The 27,316-nt window shown below is 42.5% G+C and overlaps 1 protein-coding gene across 7 annotated transcripts in view; it reads left to right on the top strand.

The window, feature by feature from the left end:
* ELMO1 (engulfment and cell motility 1) overlaps positions 1 to 27,316 on the top strand; it is a 533,506-nt gene that overhangs the window by 118,159 nt on the left and 388,031 nt on the right. For all 7 annotated transcript variants that reach the window (XM_046020713.1, XM_046020712.1, XM_046020719.1 and 4 more), the window contains 2 exons: positions 5,513 to 5,553; positions 6,743 to 6,815. In XM_046020713.1, the coding sequence (XP_045876669.1) occupies positions 5,513 to 5,553; positions 6,743 to 6,815 (114 nt within the window). The remainder of the gene's footprint in view (positions 1 to 5,512; positions 5,554 to 6,742; positions 6,816 to 27,316) is intronic.

Genomic DNA, 27,316 nt, shown 5'->3' on the forward strand with positions numbered 1-27,316 from the left:
CGAGGGGTTGTTGGAAATGCTGCGCCAGACCTTAGAAGCGGGGTCAGAGTGAGAGGCATGGATTCAGGAATTTATGATACTGGCATTTCATTAAAGGCAAGGGAGAGACAATAAAAAGGAAAGCAAAAGACCAACACCCACTTTAAGGACCAGAGAGAAGAGAGTGTTGCCAGAGACGAAGATTAAAAATGAATTGCTAGGGAATTTGGCTATTCTCAAAAATCTAGCTGATTTTATGAAAAGTAGATAAACAAATCTTTTTGTATAGGAAATTTGCTTTCTGGACTTACTGTCTTGGGCAAATGACGTTCAATAAAGGAATTCTTTTGGAGAATAAGAGTTAAAATTAAAACGGAGGAATAAATCTTAAAAAAACAAAAAAGCTACCCCTTGACTATAACTGTTGGCACATTTTACTTTGTCAATCAGATTCATATGCTAATGTATACTTTGACAAATAAAAATGTTTCTGCCAACATTAAGATTTTCGCAGAATAATACAAAGTGGAGAAATACTTTTGTAGGCTGCAGGATGACCTCACCATTTCTAAGGGGAAGGAGAATAAGAGCGTGGTGGTCTGAGGCCTTCCGTGATCCCGGCCATGCTGAATTCTGAGAATTGTCTGACCGTCCAGGTTATCTTTAAATACCTTCCTGCTCTTCCCATCTCAGCTCACTGCTGAGTTCAAGAAGATAGTTTTGACCTTCAAAACAAAAAGCTTAATACATTTAGTTACTTTTTTTTTTTTTTTTTATTTAAGTGGGCTCCATACCCAACATGGGACTCAGACTCATGAACTTAAGACCCTCAGACCCTTGCTTTACCAATGGATCGAGTCAGGTGCCCCAGTTTTGATTTTCTTAAGTTATGAAAACATCCTCAGGTAGTTAAAAGAATTTTGTCTCAATATTCTAAATCCAGGTATATCCAGAGTGTAGAATGTGATTTCTAGTTCCTTTAGGCTCTTTGAAATCACAGAGAAAAGAACCCATTTTCAGCCTTTTCGATCACATTTTCTTTTCTCCGGAGCCTTTTCTCTCCATGAGGTGAAAGACAAATTGTTCCTTGGGTCTACTGAAAGCTATCAAGATGTCACCCTATTCTCTAGTCTTAGGCATCTGGGCATATAGGCAGAAACCTCTTTCATCGCCTGAGCAGACGTTAACTAAAACATGGACAGAGCCGGTGTTTGGCCTGGAATTGAAGTCAGTCAAAGAGCTCGTGTCAGACTGAAGGCTGTATACAGGAAGTGAGAAAAGCTGTGACACCAGGCTAGCGTGTATTGGGGTGTCTCATTAAGTCCTCTTTATGGTCGTGCTGCTCACCTGCGTGACTTTGCTAACGAGATGACGACTGTCATTTGACCGGTATCTGTTTTATCACCTGTTGAGTTTTACTCGTCATCAGCCAGCTTGCGCAATGCTCTTCCGAGCCACGAATCACATAACTCCTTCTAGAGTTATCTGTGCGGGGAGTAGTGACAGCCTTCCCGTGTCAAGCACTTACAGCCTGCAGCTGCTTAGAGCCACCCAGGGTAGTTTACATGTTAGGAAGGGGGCTGTGTGCTAATTAATCCAGGCTATTCTTCAGAATAATTTGCTTTATATGCAACACTTTTTTGTTGTTGTTGTTTTTGTTTTAACAGAAAGTGTATCTGTAGATTTTTCATTGATTAGAAATATACCGAGTCTCTTACTAGATTTTCTTAGCGCCTGTATATGTGGTAACTAGTACTGAAGGCTGGAGATTAACATAGATGAATTAAGATGTCTTGTTCTCAAGGAACAAGAAGATTGGACAGATATAAAGTTTTTAGGAGTGAGTTAATGTGCTAAGTACACAGAGGGAGTGATCTCTGTGGGGTTGGGGAGATCATGGACGTCTGCTTGGAGGAGGTGGCTTTGACATGGATATTAATGATCCTAAGGATTCATTGTTAGAGCTGAAACAGAAAGGAGAGGGACATTTCAACAAATGGTGTAAAGTAAAAGAAAGTATGGAAGTGGGATATTTTTGGTGAATCTGAATCTGGAAGCATGGGCAACATGTACAACATTTTGTAGAAGGTTTGACTGCTTGAGCCCAGATTGTGGGAGGCCTCAGATGACAAGTTAATTAAGGGATTTAATGGTGATGGTCACTGGTTTCTGTAGAGGAAATTGGAGCGAGAAGAGTGACCCGAGCAAAGTTTGTAGGAAAATTCCAATTTTGTCTGATAATGGTCCTTGTAGGGGCTGGAGAGAAAAACAAAAAACAAAAAACAAAGAAACTGGGGAGGTGGGGACTTATTTGCAAGGATCTGGTGATGGCATCCTGAGAACTCTTAACAAAGGTGGTAGTGAGGTCTGGAAAGAATAAAGGGGAGAGAAGTTGTGGACGAATTAATGATGAGACTCAGTGTAAAGGTGTGTGTCACAAAACAGGGTAAAGAAAAGGGGCAGGCAAAGACGAATTTCTCTGGACACGTATGTGAAAAAACTGCCCAAAGCAGGCAAGTCGAGTGTCGGAAGTCATGGAAGATGGGAATGAGTTTGATGCGCTGGCAAAGCATTTGACTGAAAATTTGTGGTGAGTGGTTAGTAAAGAAGGGCTGGTACTCCAGAATGGCGCTGGGCCTTGGGAGGCAGAGCTAGAGCTGATGCGCCTGGGGGAAGGAGTTGGGATGAGGAGTGTCTGTGTTTTAGAAGAGTAGTTAGGAGGTGAGAAGTCATGATGTGAAAATGCCTCAGAGCCTTGGAACCAGGCCCTCCTGTCCGGTGAAGGAATGAGGACTGAGGAGGCTCCCTGCTCCCCAGCAGAATGGTGCCCTGAGGGCAAGACATCAGTGGGGGTGGAGGACCTTTGGGGTCAGGCTGGTGTTGGGGCAGATTGATGGGCGAGAGCGATGGTTTTTGTTTGTGTCATCAGTAAGATGGTTGCAGGAGAGTTCAGTGCTGTATCCAGCAAGCCGGCAGAGATCTGCAAGACAGTGTTTGGGACCAGAACTATATATACGCTCGGGCGGTTGAAGTGAATGAGGAACTGACTGGTTAGGTAAAAGCGGAAGAGAAAAACCCAGAAATTTGGAGTTACCCAGAGGCAAAAGAGAAACAATGAAGGCTCTCTTGGATTTTATTGAAGGTTTACTGGTTAAAACCATACGAAAGTAAAGGAAATCCCATCGGAGCTCTGGAAAGAGGGTTTTAAAAGAAGGTAGTAGTCATAGTGTCGGATAAGGTGGCTGCACTGAGGGAGCTGAGGACTGAAAGGCCCTTGGAACTAGCTTTGGGTGGTGAGGGCTAAGGCTTCCTTGGAACCGCAAGAAGAATGGAGGGGGCAGGTGTGGGAAGTGGGGCGTACAGCGAGCCCCTGCCCTCACATAACATGCATTTTAAGCGGTGAATGTGCGTGATGGGTACGTTATGTTCAGTTAACTGTGATTCCCTTTTTCATCGGTGGTTTAGAGCTTTTCTGGAATCTTTGATGAATCTGAGATCCTCCATGGTCTGTACTCTTTTCATACAGCCAAGTGAAGACTATTCTAAATATAATAGTAGCCCATAGACTGCTGCCTTCTCAGATTTGGTTCCAAATATGTGAATCAGACCTGAAAGAAAAATCTAAGAAATTCCTCTCTGACACCTCAGCAAGGAGGCACCTTCTACTTCAGCAAAGGTGTTCTCTTGGTCTGATCTGTTACCACAGTATAACTTAAGGCTGACATCCTGCCCTGTGATACAAGGTTTCAGTTGTGAGTCAAAAAGTAAGAGGAGGGGGCTGGGACTGGCGGGTCGTCCCGAAACACAACTAGCCTGGAGAAGGCTCTGGAAGTTGGAGACACTAAGTCCTAGTCTTCTGGGCAGAATTTTGTTCCTCAAATTCCTCTGCTGTTTGGTTGTGAGAACACCTTTGCCCCTCAGCGCACTGTTAAAGCCGTCAACAGCGGGCAAGTTCTCGAGAAGCCCTTGGCTTACACAACGTGTAAGTTTATTTGTAGACCCCAATCTCTGTTTCTCATCTTATTTTAAAGGAGACCAGCTCAGGATCTCAGGATCCCCCAGTACCTTTCCCCCTCAGTGATTCTAGGGGCCCCTTCTCCCCACTGGGTTTTTAGTTTAGTCAGCCATTCTTTTCATCACATGGGGATGGACTCAGTCACAGAGACCAGGACTGTGGTGGGAGGGAGTTCACTGGAGGAATACCATGGACTGAGCTGGAGCTTTTAGTTGGGGCTGGGCGGCCTTTGAAAGGACGGTGAATAGTGTTCATAATTCACCAACAGGACAAATAGAGTAGCATTGTGTCCAAGGGCAAGGATATAAGGAGAAGATGGAACTTATCCTGTGATATGAGAGGGTAAGAAACCAGAACTTGTCTTTTTTCGAACTTTTTGCTCTTTGTATTAATTCCCATGTAATTTAATTCTCACAGCAGCCCAGAGAAGTGAATAGGTCCTATGCCCTTTTTACAGATAAATTGGTTGAGGTTCAGCAAATTAAGGAAATTGTAGGTTACATGGCAGACAATTGAGCAGGGCTAGGATTTGAAACCGTGCTGCTTGATTGAGAATTCCTTTCCCCATACCACATTACCCTTCAAGAGGGACAGAAGCAGAACATGCTTATACGTAGACAGCTTGTATGTTTGTATCGGAAAATCTAAGACCATGTGTTGTATTTCTTTGATTTTTCTTCCCCCTTTGTTTCTTGTCTGTGATTTGTTCTTTCCGTCGACACACTGCCACCCACCCCAGGGGACAGACTGGGTCTGTTTGCATCCAAAGTAGAGAAGTTTCAACATTCCCTGGGTGAGGGGTGTGTGTGTGTGTGTGTGTGTGTGTGTGTGTGTGTGTGTGTGTGTGGTGTGTGTGTGTGTGTGTCTGCCGCATTCCTTCCCTCCGGAGGCAGGCGGAGCACAGCTGTGGCTCTGGGGCCTAGAGCACAGCTGTGGTCAGCCGGCCAGTTGATACGCAGCACATGGTGTCACCATCTCATTACTCAAGTGTGTCCAGCTCAAGCTGCTGCACGGTTTGGCACTGGTCCGGGCCATGGTTAGGAGAAGAATTCTGTGCACTTTACAGGAACAGTTTCGCAATGCCTCATATTCCATTTGCCACACGTTCTCGTAAAACTGCCATGAATTGAAGCGCATTTGCATAAAGCTGAACTGCCTGTTGCCAGCTTCATGTACTAATCCCAAGAAATTGCCATTATCATTTGACCTTGGGGCTTCCCTAGCGCCTGTGTTTTCATCTTGATTTTAAAGCAGCTAAGTTGAATATGATGCATATTTTGTTCAACTAATAACGTTAAGAATTGAAAAGAGGGCCGCGAGGGCAGTAAATCATTAATGTATTTGGTGGTGATGGCAGTAGATTATACTTTGAGAAAAATAACTGACTTATTGACAACAGCCAAGAATAGCAAATGTAAATTCTCCTTACTTAGATATCTTTTTATTAGGCTTCTTCTTCTTTTTATTTAAAATGGTGAAATGAAACTAACAGCATTTCCCTTTTTTGCTATTTTGCAGAAAAAACCACTGTCTGCAATAATAAAGGAAGTCTGTGATGGGTAAGTATGACTTAGGATTCATCGGAGTTGCTTCAGTCCACAAATTGAGAAGCTAATAAAAGATTCCTGAGCAATTATAAAATATTATTTCTAAGCCACTCCCTGACCTGCCCAAAGACATTATGAATTGCTATGTAAGATTTACATGCCCTCTTTTTTTTTTTTTTTTGAGATTTTATTTATTTATTTGACAGATCACAAGTAGGCAGAGAGGCAGGCAGAGAGAGAGGGGGAAACAGGCTCTCCGCTGAGCAGAGAGTCCCATGTGGGGCTCGATCCCAGGACCCTGAGATCATGACCTGAGCCAGAGGCAGAGGCTTAACCCACTGAGCCACCCAGATGCCCCTACATGCCCTCTTTTACCAAAAAATTACTTTTGTTCCTCAAAGAGCAGAAAGTGTGAAATGGCTGGGGTATGCACGCTGAGATGGCTTTTATTTATTTTGAAAAGTTGTGGTTCATTCATCCTACCCAGCAGGGAGCAGTCTGAAGTTCCTGAGGTTAAATACACACCTCATCTGATAGAAATCTAGAGGACCATTTAGGTTCCCATAGAAGATAAAAGAATTTTAAAAGACAAGCCCGTGTGTGGTTTGGCGGCCATAGGATCTTCCCAGTATTAGGGCTTTCCTCCTTGTCTTTGGCTGCCCTAACAATCCAAAGGAGAAGCATGTAGAGAAGTTTCATGAGGTTTTTCTGCTTTCAGAGCAGAATTATGAAGCGAGTCTTTACTTACTTGGAGTTTATTTAAGACCCCGGGGTACTTAATCGGAATGTTTCCACCTGCAGCAAGCATACTGACTGGGGGATGGTGAACACAGAAGCAGTGGGAATGAAACAGTTACCAAAAATTTAATCGTTTTCATTTCTGTTGTTTTCCCTGTTTCTGCTCCATGCCTTCAAAATGGAGAGGAATGTAACTTTGTGTTTAAATGCCCCTGCTCAAAGCCCTAAAGATGAAATATTCCAGAACTAGGCATGGAACATGACCAAGAAGACCAAGATCATCCACATAGGAAATGGTTGGTCAGGCAGGTGTCCTCTTGCTTCAGGCACCACATTGTGGGGTGTATTGGGTGTGGGCCCAATTTCAAGGGCAGGATGCTTCATTCATCTAACTGTGTCATGCTGTAGAAATGAAAATGACCATCGTTTGTTTTTCTCATCAGTTCGTGTTTCTGTTTTTAAGGTGGTCCCTTGCCAACCATGAGTACTTTGCCCTGCAGCACGCCGATAGTTCAAACTTCTACATCACCGAAAAGGTAGGTCAACCACATTGTTTGATCGGGGACACTCGTACCTAAAAAAAATGAAAGCATGACTGATATTTCCTCTGTTCAGGACTAGATGAAACATGGTGTTCTAAATTTTAAATCTCTGTGGTCCATGAAAATAGAGTGTACAGAGCAAACAATGCTGCTTTAGTATCAACAAGGCAACATTCCATTAGCCACTGCCCTTGCCATCGGACAGTGAATTTACTAATTATTTTTCTTTTCTTTTTTAAAAAATTATTATTATTTTAAAATTTTTCTTCTTATTCTCTGGAGAAATCATTTATTTGATGGTTTAATGACTCCTTTCTCGGACTTTTTTTTTTTTTTTTCTGAAGTACGGTCTCTAAGTCCTATTTACAGTAGTTGAAACAGTGACAAGAAACCATTTCAAAGGTGGCGTTGTGTAGACATGGATGGAGTATTCTATGGCTCCTGGGAACTTGGTTTCTTCTTGGGTGATTTTTTTTTCCTTTATTCTTTAAGAAGCTTGAAGGAGAGGGAGGGAGTGGGTGAAGACTACAGTGGTTCTGGCAGCAATAAAAACTAGGTCTTAGGGAGATCCTCGATAGGAGAAGAGAAAGCTAGTATTAATTCAGCACCTATTGTGTGCCAGGAATTGGGCCAGTCCCATTGTTTGTGGGTTTCTTCCTCAAGACTAACCTGTGTTATACACAATACTGGCTTTGGTTAACAGGTAAGAAACTGAAATCATAGAAGTCCGATGGCTTGGCCAGTATCCCAGGGGTAGTAAATGATAGAATCAAAAAAGGAAGTCCAGACTTGGTGCTTCTGTCACTGTGCCTTTTGGGAATTTCTTGAAGAGCTTAGCATTTAGCTCAGTGTTACAGAGAATTCACCGAAATACACAGAGCCAGTCCTGTCCTCGTGGAACTGTATAGCCTTGTGGGGCATGGTGGGGAGAGAAGGGTCAACCCTGTGAACAGTTTTCTTTACAACAAGGTGGCCAGTGCTGGGACAGAAGTGAGCACAAAGTGTTCCTGGAGGAGGGGACATTGGGTGACCTCAGGCTCCAGGCTTTGTTCCTCCCAATGAGCAGTCCCTAGAGTGACTGTGAATTTATCTGTGAAGTAAGTGGTGGTGCAAGGAGGAGGCAATGACAAGGTTTCCATTCCTCTGGAATAGGACTTGTTCTCCCCAGAGGAGTGTTTGTGTGTGTGTGTTGGGGGGTGGGGTCTGAGGGGTGTTCTTCAGTTCAGCCCAGATGGAGTATAGCCAGAGGTCTGGAAATCCTTCTTAGAAATTGCTTTGTTCTTCCCAGATGGATCCCGGAATTTTCATAACTGATCAGGTTTTCCTCTTCATACTAATTGACAGAAAGCTCAGAGTAAACAAGTAGACTAGATTTCCCGGCCTGTGTTATGTTTAATTTTGCTTGTTCCTTTGATTCATTCCACAAACAGTTAGTTTCCTGTCTTTATTTTCCCTCAGCTTCATTTTCTCAATATTTTCCATTTATTCTATCCTGCATTTATGTGCTCTGTGCGCTATGCTTTGTGAGATAAAGAGGATATAAATAAATAAGTTAACTGTTTGCTGCTAAATGTATTGCTGTGGCTATCTTTAAGCAGAATTCTGCCTCGTTTCAACTTGGTTCGCCTTTTAGAGATAACTCAAATATTGCAACTTTTTTGGGGTATTTTTGGAAAAGCTTGCTATTTGGAGCATAATATGAGAAAGTGTAAAAATTATTAAGAGATGCAGTTATAGGGCAATAGAAGTTAGAATAAGGTTTTTCGAATATCACTAGATAGTGGGTGGTGATATCAATTTTGTTGGCTGCAATAGCATTAAAAATGAGAATATATTGAATAGGATAGATCACAGCACAACACCTATGTTGTTTTTGAATCCTTGTATTGTATACACACACACAATACATGTATGTTGTGCCGGGTTATCCCCCTGGGTTGTGGTGAAGCCACAACCCAAAGTCACGGCATTAAAAATATCCCTGCCTTTGATTCATCTGTATTGGCTGTGTGCCCTGGGCTTGTCCTATCTTCTGTCCTCATTGTCAGGAGACCTTAGTTTACTGGAGATTACTACGATGAGCTTGAAGGGAGAACCTGTCAGAAATGTACGTTTTCAGATCCCACCCCCAGAGACTCAGACTGAATCGACCTTGGATATGGCCTAGGATTTTGCATTTTTTTAGAGCCTCCCTGGAATTCTAATGTGGAAACCCCAGGGCCATGGGGAGGAATACAGATCTCAGGCTGCTTTTTTGTACCAGTACCCTGAGTACCACACAGAGGGCATCATCAACACAAGTTATGTACTAAGTTTGGCTTAGGAGTGTATTTGTGTGCAGCAAATTCTTAGAATAATGTAAAAATTCAAATAATATTTATGCTTCTGTTCTAATTAAAATTAATGTATACTCAGAAAATTAAAATTCCTTAGAACTGTGGGAAAATTGTTATTTTATCAGGCATCCCAGTCATTTCTTTTTTAGAAAATGTTGCATTGCCTGAGGAAACTGTTAATGGTGAGTTTGAAAGGGATGGCCACCTAAGTCTGGCACCCAGTCTGGTCATCTTCAGTGGGCACTAGCCGAGATTCTTCTTCTGTGAAGCATTTAGGGAGTGAGAAGACTCATCCTCCCACTCATTGCCCTTTGTTTGTAAATAAAATGTCATTACTTTTCCTCCCGCAGCTGTTCCTGGGCACAGCTGTGTGTGCATGGGACACAGAGCTCCACTTGACATGGGGCAGGAGAGGGACCTCGGATCCCAGGACACAGGGACAAATCAGGGCTTCCTCCAGCCTGTGTTAGGTCCGTCTAGTTCCTTGCAAGTGCTCCTATAAATAGAGCCCATTTTCCATCTTGAAGTAATGTATTTAGTATCATCTTGGTTACTTATAGCCCAGTGAGTTGTTAGGTAATATTTGCATCACCATGGTAACCAGTGACTAATTTTTGAAACTTATGCATGTTCTTCTTAGTTACTGATTTTCTCTTGGCTATGAGGTGGTCTCCCTCCCTCTGTCAGAGATAAAATATCACCTGTAATTTTAAAAAAGAGGAAAAATTCTCCAGGCTCGACAAGCTAACACATTTTGTGACTGATAGATGGGTGCTTGGGACTCTCATTCTAAGAGCCCCAGGAAGGCACCTCCCCTACGTTTCTCATGTTACCCAAGCATATTTTCCAAAATAGTCTTCATTTTCTTATTGGGTCATTAACTTTGGTTTTTCAGTGCAGTGGGCGAGATTGTCGTGTTGTTGCGCAGGGCTCAGTAATAGCATCGCATACAAATGCCTTATAGAATGTTACGAGTCAGCTACTCACAAATTCAGATCCTGCCCCAGAAACTTTTATATTTCAGGGTGATGTCCGGGGTGGGGGGCGGGGGATGTGGGAATAAAAAATAAAAAATGAATTGTCTATCTTTTTTCAGCTTTATGGAAGTATATTGAGAAATAAGATTGTAGGTATTTCAGTGTACGTCATGGGGATTTGACCATATGTATACACTGTGAAAGGATCCCCCCATATAATTAAGACATCTATCACCTCTCCTATTTATTTATTTTCATTTAAGTTCTACTCTCTCAGCAAATTTCAGTTACATAATGTAGCATTATCAACTGTAGTCATCACAGTTTACCTTAGAGTCAGACCTTGTTTGTCTTGTAGCTGAAAGTTTCTGCTCTTTTACCAGTGTCTCCCTATCCACGCCCCCTCCACTCCAGCTCCTGGCAACCACTTTTCTTTCCTTCAGGATTTATTTATTTAGTAGAGAGAGAGAGAGAGAGAGAGAGTCGCGTATGCGCTCTCACGCATGCGCAGGAGGGAGCTTGGGTGGGGGGAGGGGCAGAGGGAGAGAAATCTCCAAGTGGACTCCCCGCTGAGTGCAGAGCCTGGCATAGGGCCCCATGTCACAACCCATGAGATCATGACCCAAGCCAGAACCCAGAGTCAGACACTCCACCGACCAAGCCACCCAAGCGCCCCAACCACTCTTCTACTCCTGGTTTTTGTGAGTTTGACTTAAGGGATACCATGTAGTATTTGTCTTCCTCTGTCCCACTTACCTCACTTAGAGTAATGCCTACAGGGTCCATCCATGTTGCTGCTAATGGCAAGCTTTCCTTCTTTCTCATGGTTGAGTAATATTCCATCGTATTTTATTTTTTATCCGTGTGTTGACAGACACTAAGGATGTCATGGCTGTCATGAGTAATGCTGCAGTGAGCATGGGAGTGCACGTGTCTCTTCGATGGCCTCTTTTCATTTTCTTGGATAAATATTCAAAAGTGGGGCTGCTGGTTCATATGGTAGTTTCATTTTTGAAATTTTGAGGAACCTCCATATTATTTTCTCTATTGGCTGCACCAATTTACATTCCCACCAGTGGTGTCTGAAGGTTCCCTTTTCTCCACATCCTTGCCAACACTTATTTATACATTTGATGATGGCTTTTCTCACAGGTGTGAGGTGATACCTCATTTTTGATAGTTTTGATTTGCAGTTCCCTGAAAATGAGTGAGGTTGAGCACCTTTCATGTATTTGTTGGCCATCTGTATGGCTTTGGGAAAACGCCCATTCAGTTTCTCTGCCCATTTTTTAAGAGGATTGTTTGGTTTTTTGGCCATTGAGTTGTATGAGTTCTTTGTATATTTTGGATATTAACCCCTTATCAGATATATGTTTCCATGAGTTGCCTTTTCATCTTGTTGATGGTTTCCTTTACTATGAAGTAGGCTCTTCAGTTTGACATATCCCACTTACTTATTTTTGTGAAGTGTATGTTTACTTTAAGTATTCCAGTGGAACTTGTCTTCCCCAAAAGAGTTTTATATAGAGCAAGTGCTAAACATTTCAGCACATTGTGATGCGTGTGTTGTTGTGTCCATTTTACAGTGAGAGAGGTCAAGCAACAGGTTGTTGGGGTCACGCACTTGGGTAGTGGTCAGGCTGAGGCTTGGACCCAGGTGGGTCTTTCTGCAAAACTTTCTAGATCACTTTCTGGAAACCCTCAATCCTTGTTGCCTGGGCCTAATTTGTTCATGATGCCTTTTCTCTATGGACTCCAGGCCAGTGATCCTGATGGTAACCAGCTCAAGAAAATAAATACAGGAGGCTACAGCCTGTGATCATAGCTTCAGTCTGTGGCTTCTTTACTCCCTAAGAGGATAACTTGGAGGAAGTTGTAGTAGGTAGTCTTCCACTCCCAAGGGATTAGCAAAGTACAGTTGACCCTTGAACAACATGGGTTTTACCTACATGGGTCCTCTTATACATAGATTTTTTTAAATGTAAATACAGTACAGTTACTGTAAATGTATTATCTCTAACTTATCATTTTCTTAATAACACTTTCTTTTCTTTAGCTTTATTGTAAGAACACAGTATATAATACATATAACATACAAAATATGTGTTCATTGGCTCCTTAACGTTACTGGTAATGCTTCCAGTCAACAGCAGGCTATTAGTAGCTCGGTTTTGGGGGAGTCAAAAATTATATGTGGATTTTTGATTGAGTTGGGAATTGGGGTTCCTGACTCTTGTGCTATCACTGGTCAATAGTACATTTTCAGAAAGATGGCGGAGAAGTAGCAGCCTGAGACTACATCAGGTAGCAGGAGATCAGCTCGATAGCTTATCTAAACATTGCAAACACCTACAAATCCAACGGGAGAGCGAAGAGAAGAAGAACAGCAACTCTAGAAACAGAAAATCAACCACTTTCTGAAAGGTAGGACTGGCGGAGAAGTGAATCTAAAACGACGGGAAGATAGACCGCGGGGGGAGGGGCCGGCTCCCGGCAAGCGGCGGAGGAACGGAGCACAAAATCAGGACTTTTAAAAGTCTGTTCCACTGAGGGACATTGCTCCAGGGGCTAAACCGGGGTGAAGCCCACGCGGGGCCAGCGTGGCCCCAGGCCCCGCAGGGTCACAGAAGGATCGGGGGTGTCGGAGTGTCGGAGAGCTTGCAGGTATTAGAACGGAGAAGCCGGCTTCAGAGACAGAGCCGGGGACTGAACTCTCAGCTCGGGGTTACCTTGAACTGGTCGCGGGCTGGGTGAGCTCGGAGTGTGGCTAGAGGCTGGGGATACGGGAGTGACTGGGTGCTGTCCTCTGGGGGCGCACTGAGGAGTGGGGCCCCAGGCTCTCGGCTCCTCCGGGCTGGAGACTGGGAGGCCGCCATTTTCATTCCCGTCCTCCGGAACTCTACGGAAAGCGTTCAGGGAACAGAAGCTCCCAAAAGCGAACCCGAGCCGATTACTTAGTCCGGCCGCCGGTAAGGGCGGTGCAATCCCGCCTCGGGCAAAGACACTTGAGAGTCACTACAACAGGCCCCTCCCCCAGAAGATCAACAAAATATCCAGCCAGGACGAAGTTCATCTATCAAGGAGAAAGCAGATTCAATTCCTAAGACAGCAGAGCAATTCCAGAGGAGGAGAAAGCAAAGCACGGAACTCATGGCTTTCTCCCCATGATTCTTTAGTCTTGCGGCTACTTCAATTTTTTTTTCTTTTTTCAATTTTTTTTTCTTTTTTCTTTTTTCTTCTTCTGCTAAATTTTTTTTTAAACTTTTACCCTTTTCTTTTTTAACATTTTTTGACTAGTTCATCTAAATATATATATTTTTTCTTTCTTTTTTATATTTTTTATTTGTTTTATTTTTTAAATTTTTTTCTTTCTTTTTTTTTTTTCTTTTTTTTTCAGAAGCTGTTTTTATCCCCTTTCTCCCCCCACAATTTGGGGTCTCTTCTGATTTGGTTACAGCGCATTTTTCCGGGGTCTTTGCCACCCTTTTAGTAGTTTATTTGCTCCTTCATATTCTCTTATCTGGACAAAATGACAAGGCGGAAAAAATCACCACAAACAAAAGAACAAGAGACAGTACCGAAGGCTAGAGACCTAATCAACACAGACATGGGTAATATGTTAGATCAAGAGTTCAGAATGACGATTCTGAACATTCTAGCCGGGCTCGAAAAAGGCATGGAAGATATTAGAGAAACCCTCTCTGGAGATATTAAAGCCCTTTCTGGAGAAATTAAAGAACTAAAATCTAACCAAGTTGAAATCAAAAAGCTATTAATGAGGTGCAATAAAAAATGGAGGCTCTCACTGCTAGGATAAATGAGGCAGAAGAAAGAATTAGTGATATAGAAGACCAAATGACAGAGAATAAGGAAGCCGAGCAAAAGAGGGACAAACAGCTACTGGACCATGAGGGGAGAATTCGAGAGATAAGTGACACCATAAGACGAAACAACATTAGAATAATTGGGATTCCAGAAGAAGAAGAAACAGAGAGGGGAGCAGAAGGTCTATTGGAGAGAATCATTGGAGAGAATTTCCCTAATATGGCAAAGGGAACAAGCATCAAAATCCAGGAGATGCAGAGAACCCCCCTCAAAGTCAACAAGAATAGGTCCACACCCCGTCACCTAATAGTAAAATTTACAAGTCTTAGTGACAAAGAGAAAATCCTGAAAGCAGCCCGAGAAAAGAAGTCTGTAACATACAGTGGTAAAAATATTAGATTGGCGGCAGACTTATCCACAGAGACCTGGCAGGCCAGAAAGAGCTGGCATGATATATTCAGAGCACTCAACGAGAAAAACATGCAGCCAAGAATACTCTATCCAGCTAGGCTATCATTGAAAATAGAAGGAGAGATAAAAAGCTTCCAGGACAAACAAAAACTGAAAGAATTTGCAAACACCAAACCAGCTCTACAGGAAATATTGAAAGGGGTCCTCTAAGCAAAGAGAGAGCCTAAAAGTAGTAGATCAGAAAGGTACAGAGACAATATACAGTAACAGTCACCTTACAGGCTAATAATGGCACTAAATTCATATCTCTCAATAGTTACCCTGAATGTTAATGGGCTAAATGCCCCAATCAAAAGACACAGGGTATCAGAATGGATAAAAAAACAAAACCCATCAGTATGTTGCCTACAAGAAACTCATTTTAGATGCGAAGACACCTCCAGATTTAAAGTGAGGGGGTGGAAAACAATTTACCATGCTAATGGGCATCAGAAGAAAGCTGGGGTGGCAATCCTTATATCAGATCAATTAGATTTTAAGCCAAAGACTATAATAAGAGATGAGGAAGGACACTATATCCTACTCAAAGGGTCTGTCCAACAAGAAGATCTAACAATTTTAAATATCTATGCCCCTAACGTGGGAGCAGCCAACTATATCAACCAATTAATAACAAAATCAAAGAAACACATCAATAATAATACAACAATAGTAGGGGACTTTAACACTCCCCTCACTGAAATGGACAGATCATCCAAGCAAAAGATCAACAAGGAAATAAAGGCCTTAAATGACACACTGGACCAGATGGACATCACAGATATATTCAGAACATTTCATCCCAAAGCAACAGAATACACATTCTTCTCTAGTGCACATGGAACCTTCTCCAGAATAGATCACATCCTGGGTCACAAATCAGGTCTCAACCGGTATCAAAAGATTAGGATTATTCCCTGCATATTTTCAGACCACAATGCTCTGAAGCTAGAACTCAATCACAAGAGGAAAGCTGGAAAGAACCCAAATACATGGAGACTAAAGAGCATCCTTCTAAAGAATGAATGGGTTAACCAGGAAATTAAAGAAGAATTGAAAAAATTCATGGAAACAAATGATAATGAAAACACAACAGTTCAAAATCTGTGGGACACAGCAAAGGCAGTCCTGAGAGGAAAATATATAGCAGTACAAGCCTTTCTCAAGAAACAAGAAAGGTCTCAAGTACACAACCTAACCCTACACGTAAAGGAGCTGGAGAAAGAACAAGAAAGAAACCCTAAACCCAGCAGGAGAAGAGAAATCATAAAGATCAGAGCAGAAATCAATGAAATAGAAACCAAAAAAACAATAGAAAAAAATCAATGAAACTAGGAGCTGGTTCTTTGAAAGAATCAATAAGATTGATAAACCCCTGGCCAGACTCATCAAAAAGAAAAGAGAAAGGACCCAAATCAATAAAATCATGAATGAAAGAGGAGAAATCACAACTAACACCAAAGAAATACAGACAATTATAAGAACATACTATGAGCAACTCTACGCCAACAAATTGGACAATCTGGAAGAAATGGATGCATTCCTAGAGACATATAAACTACCACAACTGAACCAGGAAGAAATAGAAAACCTGAACAGGCCCATAACCAGTAAGGAGATTGAAACAGTCATCAAAAATCTCCAAACAAACAAAAGCCCAGGGCCAGACGGCTTCCCAGGGGAATTCTACCAAAATTTAAAGAAGAACTAATTCCTATTCTCTTGAAACTGTTCCAAAAAATAGAAACGGAAGGAAAACTTCCAAACTCATTTTATGAGGCCAGCATCACCTTGATCCCAAAACCAGACAAGGATCCCACCAAAAAAGAGAACTACAGACCAATATCCTTGATGAACACAGATGCAAAAATTCTCGCCAAAATACTAGCCAATAGGATTCAACAGTACATTAAAAGGATTATTCACCACGATCAAGTGGGATTTATTCCAGGGCTGCAGGGTTGGTTCAACATCCGCAAATCAATCAATGTGATAGAACACATTAATAAAAGAAAGAACAAGAACCATATGATACTCTCAATAGATGCTGAAAAAGCATTTGACAAAGTACAGCATCCCTTCCTGATCAAAACTCTTCAAAGTGTGGGGATAGAGGGCACATACCTCAATATTATCAAAGCCATCTATGAAAAACCCACCGCAAATATCATTCTCAATGGAGAAAAACTGAAAGCTTTTCCGTTAAGGTCAGGAACACGGCAGGGATGTCCATTATCACCACTGCTATTCAACATAGTACTAGAAGTCCTAGCCTCAGCAATCAGACAACAAAAAGAAATTAAAGGCATCCAAATTGGTAAAGAAGAAGTCAAACTATCACTCTTCGCAGATGATATGATACTATATGTGGAAAACCCAAAAGACTCCACTCCAAAACTGCTAGAACTTGTACAGGAATTCAGTAAAGTGTCAGGATATAAAATCAATGCACAGAAATCAGTTGCATTTCTGTACACCAACAACAAGACTGAAGAAAGAGAAATTAAGGAGTCAATCCCATTTACAATTGTACCCAAAACTATAAGATACCTAGGAATAAACCTAACCAAAGAGACTAAGAATCTATACACAGAAAATTATAAAGTACTCATGAAAGAAATTGAGGAAGACACAAAAAAATGGAAAAATGTTCCATGCTCCTGGATTGGAAGAATAAATATTGTGAAAATGTCTATGCTACCTAAAGCAATCTACACATTTAATGCAATCCCTATCAAAATACCATCCATTTTTTTCAAAGAAATGGAACAAATAATCCTAAAATTTATATGGAACCAGAAAAGACCTCGAATAGCCAAAGGAATATTGAAGAACAAAGCCAAAGTTGGTGGCATCACAATTCCGGACTTCAAGCTCTATTACAAAGCTGTCATCATCAAGACAGCATGGTACTGGCACAAAAACAGACACATAGATCAGTGGAACAGAATAGAGAGCCCAGAAATAGACCCTCAACTCTATGGTCAACTAATCTTCGACAAAGCAGGAAAGAATGTCCAATGGAAAAAAGACAGCCTCTTCAATAAATGGTGCTGGGAAAATTGGACAGCCACATGCAGAAAAATGAAATTGGACCACTTCCTTACACCACACACGAAAATAGACTCCAAATGGATGAAGGACCTCAATGTGAGAAAGGAATCCATCAAAATCCTTGAGGAGAATGCAGGCAGCAACCTCTTCGACCTCAGCCGTAGCAACATCTTCCTAGGAACAATGGCAAAGGCAAGGGAAGCAAGGGCAAAAATGAACTATTGGGATTTCATCAAGATCAAAAGCTTTTGCACAGCAAAGGAAACAGTTAACAAAACCAAAAGACAACTGACAGAATGGGAGAAGATATTTGCAAATGACATATCAGATAAAGGGCTAGTATCCAAAATCTATAAGGAACTTAGCAAACTCAACACCCAAAGAACAAACAATCCAATCAAGAAATGGGCAGAGGACATGAACAGACATTTCTGCAAAGAAGACATCCAGATGGCCAACAGACACATGAAAAAGTGCTCCATGTCACTCGGCATCAGGGAAATACAAATCAAAACCACAATGAGATATCACCTCACACCAGTCAGAATGGCTAAAATTAACAAGTCAGGAAATGACAGATGCTGGCGAGGATGTGGAGAAAGGGGAACCCTCCTCCACTGTTGGTGGGAATGCAAGCTGGTGCAACCACTCTGGAAAACAGCATGGAGGTTCCTCAAAATGTTGAAAATAGAACTACTCTATGACCCAGCAATTGCACTACTGCGTATTTACCCTAAAGATACAAACATAGTGATCCGAAGGGGCACGTGCACCCGAATGTTTATAGCAGCAATGTCTACAATAGCCAGACTATGGAAGGAACCTAGATGTCCATCAACAGATGAATGGATAAAGAAGATGTGGTATATATACACAATGGAGTACTGTGCAGCCATCAAAAGAAATGAAATCATGCCATTTGCGACGACGTGGATGGAACTAGAGCGTATCATGCTTAGTGAAATAAGTCAATCGGAGAAAGACAACTATCATATGATCTCCCTGATATGAGGACATGGAGAAGCAACATGGGGGGGTAGGGGGATAGGAGAAGAGTAAATGAAACAAGATGGGATTGGGAGGGAGACAAACCATAAATGACTCTTAATCTCACAAAACAAACTGGGGGTTGCTGGGGGGAGGTGGGATTGGGAGAGGGGGAGCGGGCTATGGACATTGGGGAGGGGAGGCGAACCATAAGAGACTATGGACTCTGAAAAACAACCTGAGGGGGGCGCCTGGGTGGCTCAGTGGTTTAAGCTGCTGCCTTCAGCTCAGGTCATGATCTCGGGGTCCTGGGATCGAGTCCCGCATCGGGCTCTCTGCTTGGCGGGGAGCCTGCTTCCTCCTCTCTCTCTCTGCCTGCTTCTCTCCCTACTTGTGATCTCTATCTGTCAAATAAATAAATAAAATTAAAAAAAAAAAAAAAAAAAAGAAAAACAACCTGAGGGTTTTGAAGGGTCAGGGGTGGGAGGTTGGGGCAACCTGAGGGTTTTGAAGGGTCAGGGGTGGGAGGTTGGGGGAACAGGTGGTGGGTAATGGGGAGGGCACGTTTTGCATGGAGCACTGGGTGTTGTGCAAAAAGAATGAATACTGTTACACTGAAAAAATAAATAAAATGAAAAAAAAATAGTACATTTTCATTTGCCTTTGGTATGGATTGTATGATTGTCTAAGGTAGTAGTATTGCAGTAATGCCATTCTTCTTAGGAAAGCTGCCAGATCATCCTTACCCCTAAGCATGCAGAGACCATGGGGCATGGTGAAGGCCACCATTAGTATACTATATACTCTACCTTTAACCACCTGTTGCCAAATGTATGAAGTATCATAATATACCTTGGCAGTATCTTGTTTAGATGTATTCTTACTGTGTAGTAAGAGAGATTAACATGCCTCATTTGGGCTTTCTGGGCAAAGCTGGCATTGGCAACCTTTGGGAAGGAAATGAGGTCATTTTTGTATCATTCTCACTTCCTATGTGCTCTCAGTTCTCAGATGCCTGGAGCCTCCCAGAAGCTGGACAGATAGGGAGTGTGTCCCTGGGATTTGTATGTCCTGCCCAGTCAGGAGACACTTAATTATGCTGTGGAATTCATTTCAGTTATCCTGCACTGAGACCTGGCCTCTACAAAGACCTTAGTGAGAAGAATATGTTCCATTCTCTTGATCTCAAGGTCTAGTAGAGGAGAGAGTCTTGAAATGGCCACAGGTTTTGAGGAAGGGGATGAGAGAACCAAGTAATTATAGAAGGAAAGATGGAACAAAATGATCCTAGAGCAGGATAACTATGTCTGACCTGAATTTGGGAAATACATTCCTTCAAAGACCGAACTCCCTTTGTGAGTCTTAGCACCCTGGCAAGCCAGCTGAGGACTTACTTGGCTGGAGGGAGCAACTGCAATGAATATTTGTCAGATGCTTACTGTGTGGCAAACTGTCTCCACCAAGAGCCTCACGTGGACTGCTTGTCTTACTGAATTTTCAGAAGAAGCCTGAGAACCAGGTTTTACTGTTACACGTTCCATTTTATAGAGGGAACAACTGAGGCTCAGCAGTGTAAGTAAGTGAACTGAGACTGGACCCAGAAAGACCAATTCCAGAGCCAGGATTCCACGCTCTTAGGCTGTTCTGTGACCCAGGCAGGCATTTCGGCAGTTCTCGTCATGCCAAACCATGACTGGGAGGCACGTCAGCTCTTGGCGCCGGAGATGAAAGTAGATCTTTCCGTCCTCTCATTTTACCTCCCCAGTTTCCTCTGCTGAACGTCCTCATTCTACCAGCTCTTGGTCCTCCAGAAAGCCTTTGAATTTACATACACCTTCGACCCAGTAACCCAATTTGATCAGCATTGCTGAACCAAGTATTTGTCTGAGAGATTCCTCACCAGTAGATACCTCGCCAGTAGAGCTGCTTTTCCATTTGGACAAGGCTAGTAATGCTAGTAAGCCCAAGGGAACCGGTTCCATCTCTGTGTGGGATAGTCAGCTTTCTACAGAGGCGGTGGATGGCACGTCTGAACGGGCTCAGCTAACACAGGGCTACATGTCACTCTTGGTTGCTACACAGAACAGAACATGGCTGTCGTGTGCCTCGCTCAAGAATGCCATGATGAAAACAATTCAAATTTGGACATATGCCTTGGGGAATTTTTATTTCAAACATGCTCCTTTTTGTGTGATGGACACAGGCTATCTAATAGAAGGAGAGAGTAAGGACATTCGTGTTAACCTCATCTTCCTGTTTCATGTTGGTGTCCTTAAGCACTAGACATCTCACGCCAACTTGGTTCATCTTTTAAAAGTGGCTAAAATTTTGTGGGGTTGGGGGTATTTCTGAGAAAAGATTGGGGAACTTTCTTCTATTTTAAGTATAATGTGAACATGTAAAACTTTAATAAAATTATAGAACAATAGAATTAATAGTAGCATTTTCAAACTGTAGATCATTACTCACTAGTGGGAAGGAAATCATTTTAGTCAGAAGAGCTTTAAGAATGGTGTATAAGAGAGTACAAAAGTAACAGTCTGTTATATGTGTCGTTTTGTGAAATATTTGCTTCTCATACATTCACAGATAACATGTAGATAGTCTTAGTTTTTCCCTTGGGTGGGGGTCAGAAATATTTGAAAGTCATTGAAAATCATTACAAGGCAGGGTTAACCAGGGAGAATAAATCCAAAGGCTGTATTTAAGTGTAATAGTTTAAGGAAGCCTCATGTTTGGAATGTGCTCTTCCTTGAAGAAAGTAGCACACATACACAGACCAACACCACCAGCACCACCACCATAAAGAATATAGAGCGGACTGAGGCATGTCTTTTCCTGGGGAGCTGTCCTACTCCTGGTTTCTGGGAGGAGCAGCTCTGTGACCTGGTGCCACGTGTCCTTTTCCTATTGCCCCGCAGCTAATGGCACCAGGAGCTGACACCTTACCCTAGCTGGGCCCCCATGCATTCTCTTCCGAGAATCTGAAATTGTGAGGTGAGTTGGATGATGGCGTTCACTGGAACAGGAAAGTCCTGTGGAATCACATTCGATGGCAGATACATCTTCCTTCAAGCTATAAATATGGGGCTTGGTGGACTGAGCCATAAAGGCACAGAGTAAAACCATCCTGCAGGAAGGATTGAGGGTACTCCGAGATGAAGGGCCCTGAGGGAGTCAGAGGAGGTGGGGAGGGAGAAGCTCCCCATCCTGATTTCCCTCTCTGCTTTCTGTGTTCCGTCTTTGCACCCCTGTGAGAGGACCCGCTGGCACTTTTCAGTCCTGCCCCTTTACTTAAATTGATCAAAGAACTTTCACTGGGATTGGCATCTTAATTTGAGCAAACCAGAGCCCAGGAATGTTGTAAATTTCCTGACCCAGCCACATTACATTGCCTTTTCTGCTGCCTGTGGTACAAGATTCTGGATTTGTTCATCGGAAGCCACTGTTGCTGCCTTTGCAAGCCTATGCCTCAGCCAGCTGTGACCAGCACGGGCCACCACCTGCAGGCCTGGGCCAGTGCCCGGGGCCTGGCTCTCAGCAGGCAGGAACACTAAGAAAAATGCTCCTGCTTTTCACCTTGCCCTGTGCCTCCAGCTCTCCTGGGGCTCCTGACTCCAAGCATTTCTCTCGTGCTGCCCCTTTGCTCTCTCCCTTGTCTTCTTTCACAACCCGCTGCCTGCTGTGGACTTGTTAAAGACTCCACGTTCACATGTGTCTCGCTGCTGAGTTCTTCCTTTTGTGACTAGTGATTGGACCTGACTTCTGTTACGGATGCTCCTTGCCCTAATGGCTGCTGGAACGCCTGTCACCAGCTTTCGGAAAGCAGTGGACTCTACTAGACAGGCCATGGTACTGGATCTGCCAGCTCATAATCCACACCTGTCAAACAGAAACAGCCATGTGGGGGAGGAAAAACAGCATCAACTATGTGTGCATGTATTCGAGTAAAAAAAACTCGTGTTGACTTCCCCTTTGTGCCAGGCACTGCGCTGACCTCAAGATAGTTCCAACTTTCATGATTCTCAAAATCCGGAAGGGAAGACAGACAAATACGTATTTACCCCAAATTAACCAGTTGTAATTGTAAGTGTCACGAGGGACAGATGAAAGCATCCAGACCTAATTTAGCCTGAAGCAGGCTACATTTAAGCAGAGATCTAAGACAAAGGTGGCAGGGGAGGCCTTTAAAATGCGCAAGTTGGGGCACCTGGGTGGCTCAGTGGGTTAAGCCGCTGCCTTCGGCTCAGGTCATGATCTCAGGGTCCTGGGATCGAGTCCCGCATCGGGCTCTCTGCTCAACAGGGGGCCTGCTTCCCTCTCTCTCTCTGCCTGCCTCTCTGCCTACTTGTGATCTCTCTCTCTGTCAAATGAATAAATAAAATCTTAAAAAAAAAATAAAAATAAAAAAAAATAAAATGCGCAAGTCATATCTAGGGAGTTTTGCATAAGCCTCAATTCTCAAGACCTTATCAGGCCATAATAAGGATTTTAAACTTTGTAAAAAGTAGGCTTCACATCCAGCGTGGAGCTCAACATGGGGCTTGAACTCACAACCTTGAGACCAAGACCTGAGCAGAGATAGAGTTGGATGCTTAACCAGCTGAGCCACCAGGTGCCCCTGGGATTTTAAATTGTATTCTGAGAGCACCGGGGAGCCTTTAGAGGGTTTTAAGCTAAATTATAAATGATTGGATTATAGACTCCCCAGTGATTAGTCTGAATGCACCGTATGGGAAGAGTGGTCAGCCTATGTTAGGAATGATCAGAAAACCTGTTACTATGGAGAAGAAAGAAATGCAAGGGTATTTGGAAATATATCTAGAGACTGACATCAAATGCCAGGTGGCACTCTTGATTCCAAGGAGAAAATGGGACCAGATAAGGATCTTCTTGAAATGCTTGCTATCTATTAACCTCCTTGCTATCCTGGCTAAGGTTAATAATAACACATTGCTGTTAAATAAAATTGCTCTTTTTATTTATTTTCTCAGTGATAAATTCTTGATGAATTTGTTGATTTGCCCAGCCAGATAAAACATTAACTTATAGTTACCCGACTAACATATCCAATTTAACTTCCCTTTTGGGTACTCCTAATTTAGAATGTAAAAATTTTCTAACTGATATTCATTGGAAAATAAGTAGGAAAAAATCTGTAATAGATCGGGGCATAGGAGTACAAGAGGGTGAAATTTATTTGCTCAGATTTGACGGTTAAACATCCTGAGGTGAGAAAGATAATGAAGTGCCTGATTTCGTAGAATTTTCCATCTGGTGGTAGATTAGATTGACACCAGTGGTTCACTGATGGGGTCAAGTTTGGATAGATTATTGGGAATTTGATTTTTGAATCATACTTGATGAATCATCACCTTGGCCCTGCATTTTTGGACCTATATGATTCAGTACACATTTAAAAAAAATCTTTTAAGTAGGATCTGAACTCTTCTGCTTTATTTTTTAAACATCTGACTCATACACCGTAAAATCTGTCCGATAAGGTATACATTGCAATGGTTTTAGTGTATTTAAGGTATAATATGTAGTGCTTTACTCTCTAGATAGTAAATCTGTGTGTTGTTCCCCCCCCCCCCCCGGGATATGTTCATTTTCCAGAATAGCAGCTCTCATATTTAAATGTAGATCACGTGTCAAATCTAGAGATTTGGATTCAGTAGCTCAAGACTGGGGTTTGAGCATTTTTAACAAGTCTGGGTGATCCCCGTGCCATACTGGGACGCTACCACTCGAAGTGGGAGGAGCCTCTGAATCTTTCCTCTGATTCCTGCCTATGATGAAAACCCACATTATGAATTTGAATTGGCTCGTAGGTCTGGATGCTCCCTGAATTGGGGGCCTCATTCTGGTTGGTTTCCACTATTGCTGAGAAGGAGGTCCGACTTCCTTCCTTCTTTCACTTGGCCATCAGTGTGCATCACAGTCTAACCCCAGGCAACATGTTCAGTGTTGCTGTGTTTCTCTTGTTCCCTCACTTTAGACAAACTGCCTTAGTGTTCTCCAAATAAAGCTTACTCTTGGAATTTAATCCTACTCCTTCTCCCGCCCCTCCCTCCCATTGTGTTTCAAGTACAGGAGAGGTGATAGGGATAAAGACAGGAAATGACATACTCCTTGCTTCTGGGGAGGTGACTCTTAGCAACAAACACAGACTGGAAACGGTGTTATTAAAATAACCATCACTGCAGGCCAGCTGACCTCTCCTTACCAATCCTAAATTCTTTGAGCTGGAAGAAAGGGCACCAGCACAAGCAGTGGGGAGGGGCACAGGGAGAAGCAGACTCCCTGCTGAGCAGGGAGCCCACAGGGGGACCTGATCCCAGGACCTTGTTGAGCCCAAGGTAGATGCTTAACCGACTGAGCCATCCAGGTGCCCCTTGCCTGAGATAATCTTAACCCCAATTTTGGAAGTTTTTGTAAATTTGTTCCATTCTTCTCTACTGCTATCCAGAATCATTGCTGCTTTCGGTTACTGTCTCTTAAGTTCATTTGTTAGCTAATCAGAACCTGCATCTCTTTGCTGTTGCCTTGGACTGATGTTGAACTATGCGTGTGCTAATTTGTATTTTCTTTTCCGTGGGCTTAGAAATGCCTCACAATCCAAAATCCACCTCTAGATCCCCGCCACAGTGTCTCACCTGAGTCCTTGAACAAAATAAGTAGGTGTTTGAGGACTGTTTGTTGATTTAATGTGATGCAGTTTTCTTTGCAAGATAGAAAGTACAATTAGTCTCTTGATAAATTATGTATGACGTTGGTTAATGCAATTACCAGAATATGCACATACACTTTCAGATTATTCACGGTGGAGGAATTGTAGGGTGAGTAAATGAATCTTAATGCTTCTCTTAGAGTCTTAAATCAGTATTAAAAAGTTTTGGTTGGCTTTTGGTCCCCCACAGCTTATTAATTATCTTTTCCAAAAAAAAGTACAGTATATACATTCTCTCTCTCTGTCTTTCTACCCCCCGCCCCCACCATCTATATTTAGTTGGATATCAATTAAAATTTTTGGAAGATTCATGAAGTTTCATATAATAATTAAACCAGTTTCATGGATTAAAGTTCTACTCCCTGTTTGGAATACATGAGCCAAAGAGAGAAAGGGATCAACTTTGGGAATTTATCTCCAGTTCACAGCAATAGTCGTGGGGAGGGAGAAATAAGAGCGCCCCCCACCCCACTGTACTATAATATTTGTATGTTATACAAATAAATCTTTATTGTACAGATAATCAGCTAGTAATCCACTTTCCAAGTCAATATTATCATTCTTATTTTTACTGTAGCAAATAACAAACTCTAAGAATCGAACTGTAGTTATGAATGATAATTTACCCTTAATTATGTGATAGTTCAATTCCGAGAAAGTGCGTTTTACTTTATCTCACCGTGGGGATCCATTAATATTCATGTGGCTCACCCATCTCAAGTTCTTTATTTCAGATGATTGGCTCTGAGGAAGCAGTGGTCACAGGAGAGCAGAGAGAATGCTAGGCGTAAATAAATACTTAAGCGTTTCCGTAAAGGAAAATATGGCCCATGACTTAGGAACCTTGTTGGTACTCTCTACCCCCCACAGTCTTTTTCATTAAATGAAGGAGAAGCTTGTGATAGTCACACTCCACTGTGGTGACCCATTTTCCAATAACCAGTAAACCACTGAATGCAACTGTTTGCAGTTGGCATTACACGTACATCTGGTGGAAACAAGTTACCAAGAGTAAAGGTTGGAGCCAGAATTTTCACCAACACAAAGAATGCTTTGAAATAGGTCATCCTGTATTTGCTTGTGTCTTAGTCCTTTCAGGCTGCTACAATAAAATACCATAGACTGGCTTACACATAACCACATTTTATTTCTCACAGTTCTGGAAGCACCTTTGTCTTGGCGGATTTGATGTCTAGTAAGGGCCTCGCTTCTTGGTTCAGAGACTGCCATCTTGTTACTGTGCCCTCACATGGCAGGAGAGAGAAAGCTCCCTAGGGCTCTTTTATAAGGACATTAATCCCATTCATAAAGGTAAAGGCCCACCTTCCCAAAAAGGCCCCACTTTCTAAAACCATCATTCTGGGCGTTAGGATTTAACAAACAAATTTTGGGGAGATACAAACGTTCAGTCTGTAACATCTGGCCACGTGCGCACCAAGAGTGGTTTATATTCATCCCCAGACCTTTCATTTTGAGTTTCTTCAAGTCAGGAGCCAAAAGATTACTAATATTATTAACAATTTAGTTTTTATTAGACCTATTAGATTTTTCCCAATTAAGTAAACGAAGACAAAAGGCTGGCGTTGAGCTATGGACAGCATGATGGCCATATGGCACACTTGGGTATTTGATTGCTGTGATGTTGTTTGGGATAGGAATGAGAGGTGGTACAGCTTTTGCTTCCCTCAGCCCTTTCTCAGTCCATCAAGTACAACCTATGAAAATTGAAACACACCCCCTCACACACACCCCGACACACGTGCATACATGCCTCAGATCGTCCTTTTTGCTCATGAGCTCTCTAGCCCTGGCACTGGGCTTCCACCAGCCATTGCCTTCTCTGGGAATGTCATCTCACCTCTATCCCGCTGTTTTGCTCTCAGTGACTCAAACTAAATTGGCAGTAGATTTTCTGAAGTTTTCTGTAAAAACATTTTTTTGGGTGGTTTTAGAATTTCCTAATTAGAGTTCGGGAATTGGATGAGAGCTATCATTTTAAATCATTTGGTGCTTTTCCTCTAGGGAAGACTTGGAAGAATATATACTTATTTCAGGATGAAGGGGGGAAAAAAGCCGGTCTAAGTTGAGTCACATAAATGAGAGGGTGCAGGAGAGAGGAGGTACTGACTGCCA

Source organism: Meles meles, chromosome 10 (genome assembly GCF_922984935.1).
Source record: "Meles meles chromosome 10, mMelMel3.1 paternal haplotype, whole genome shotgun sequence".
Classification (NCBI taxonomy): Eukaryota; Metazoa; Chordata; class Mammalia; order Carnivora; family Mustelidae; genus Meles; species Meles meles.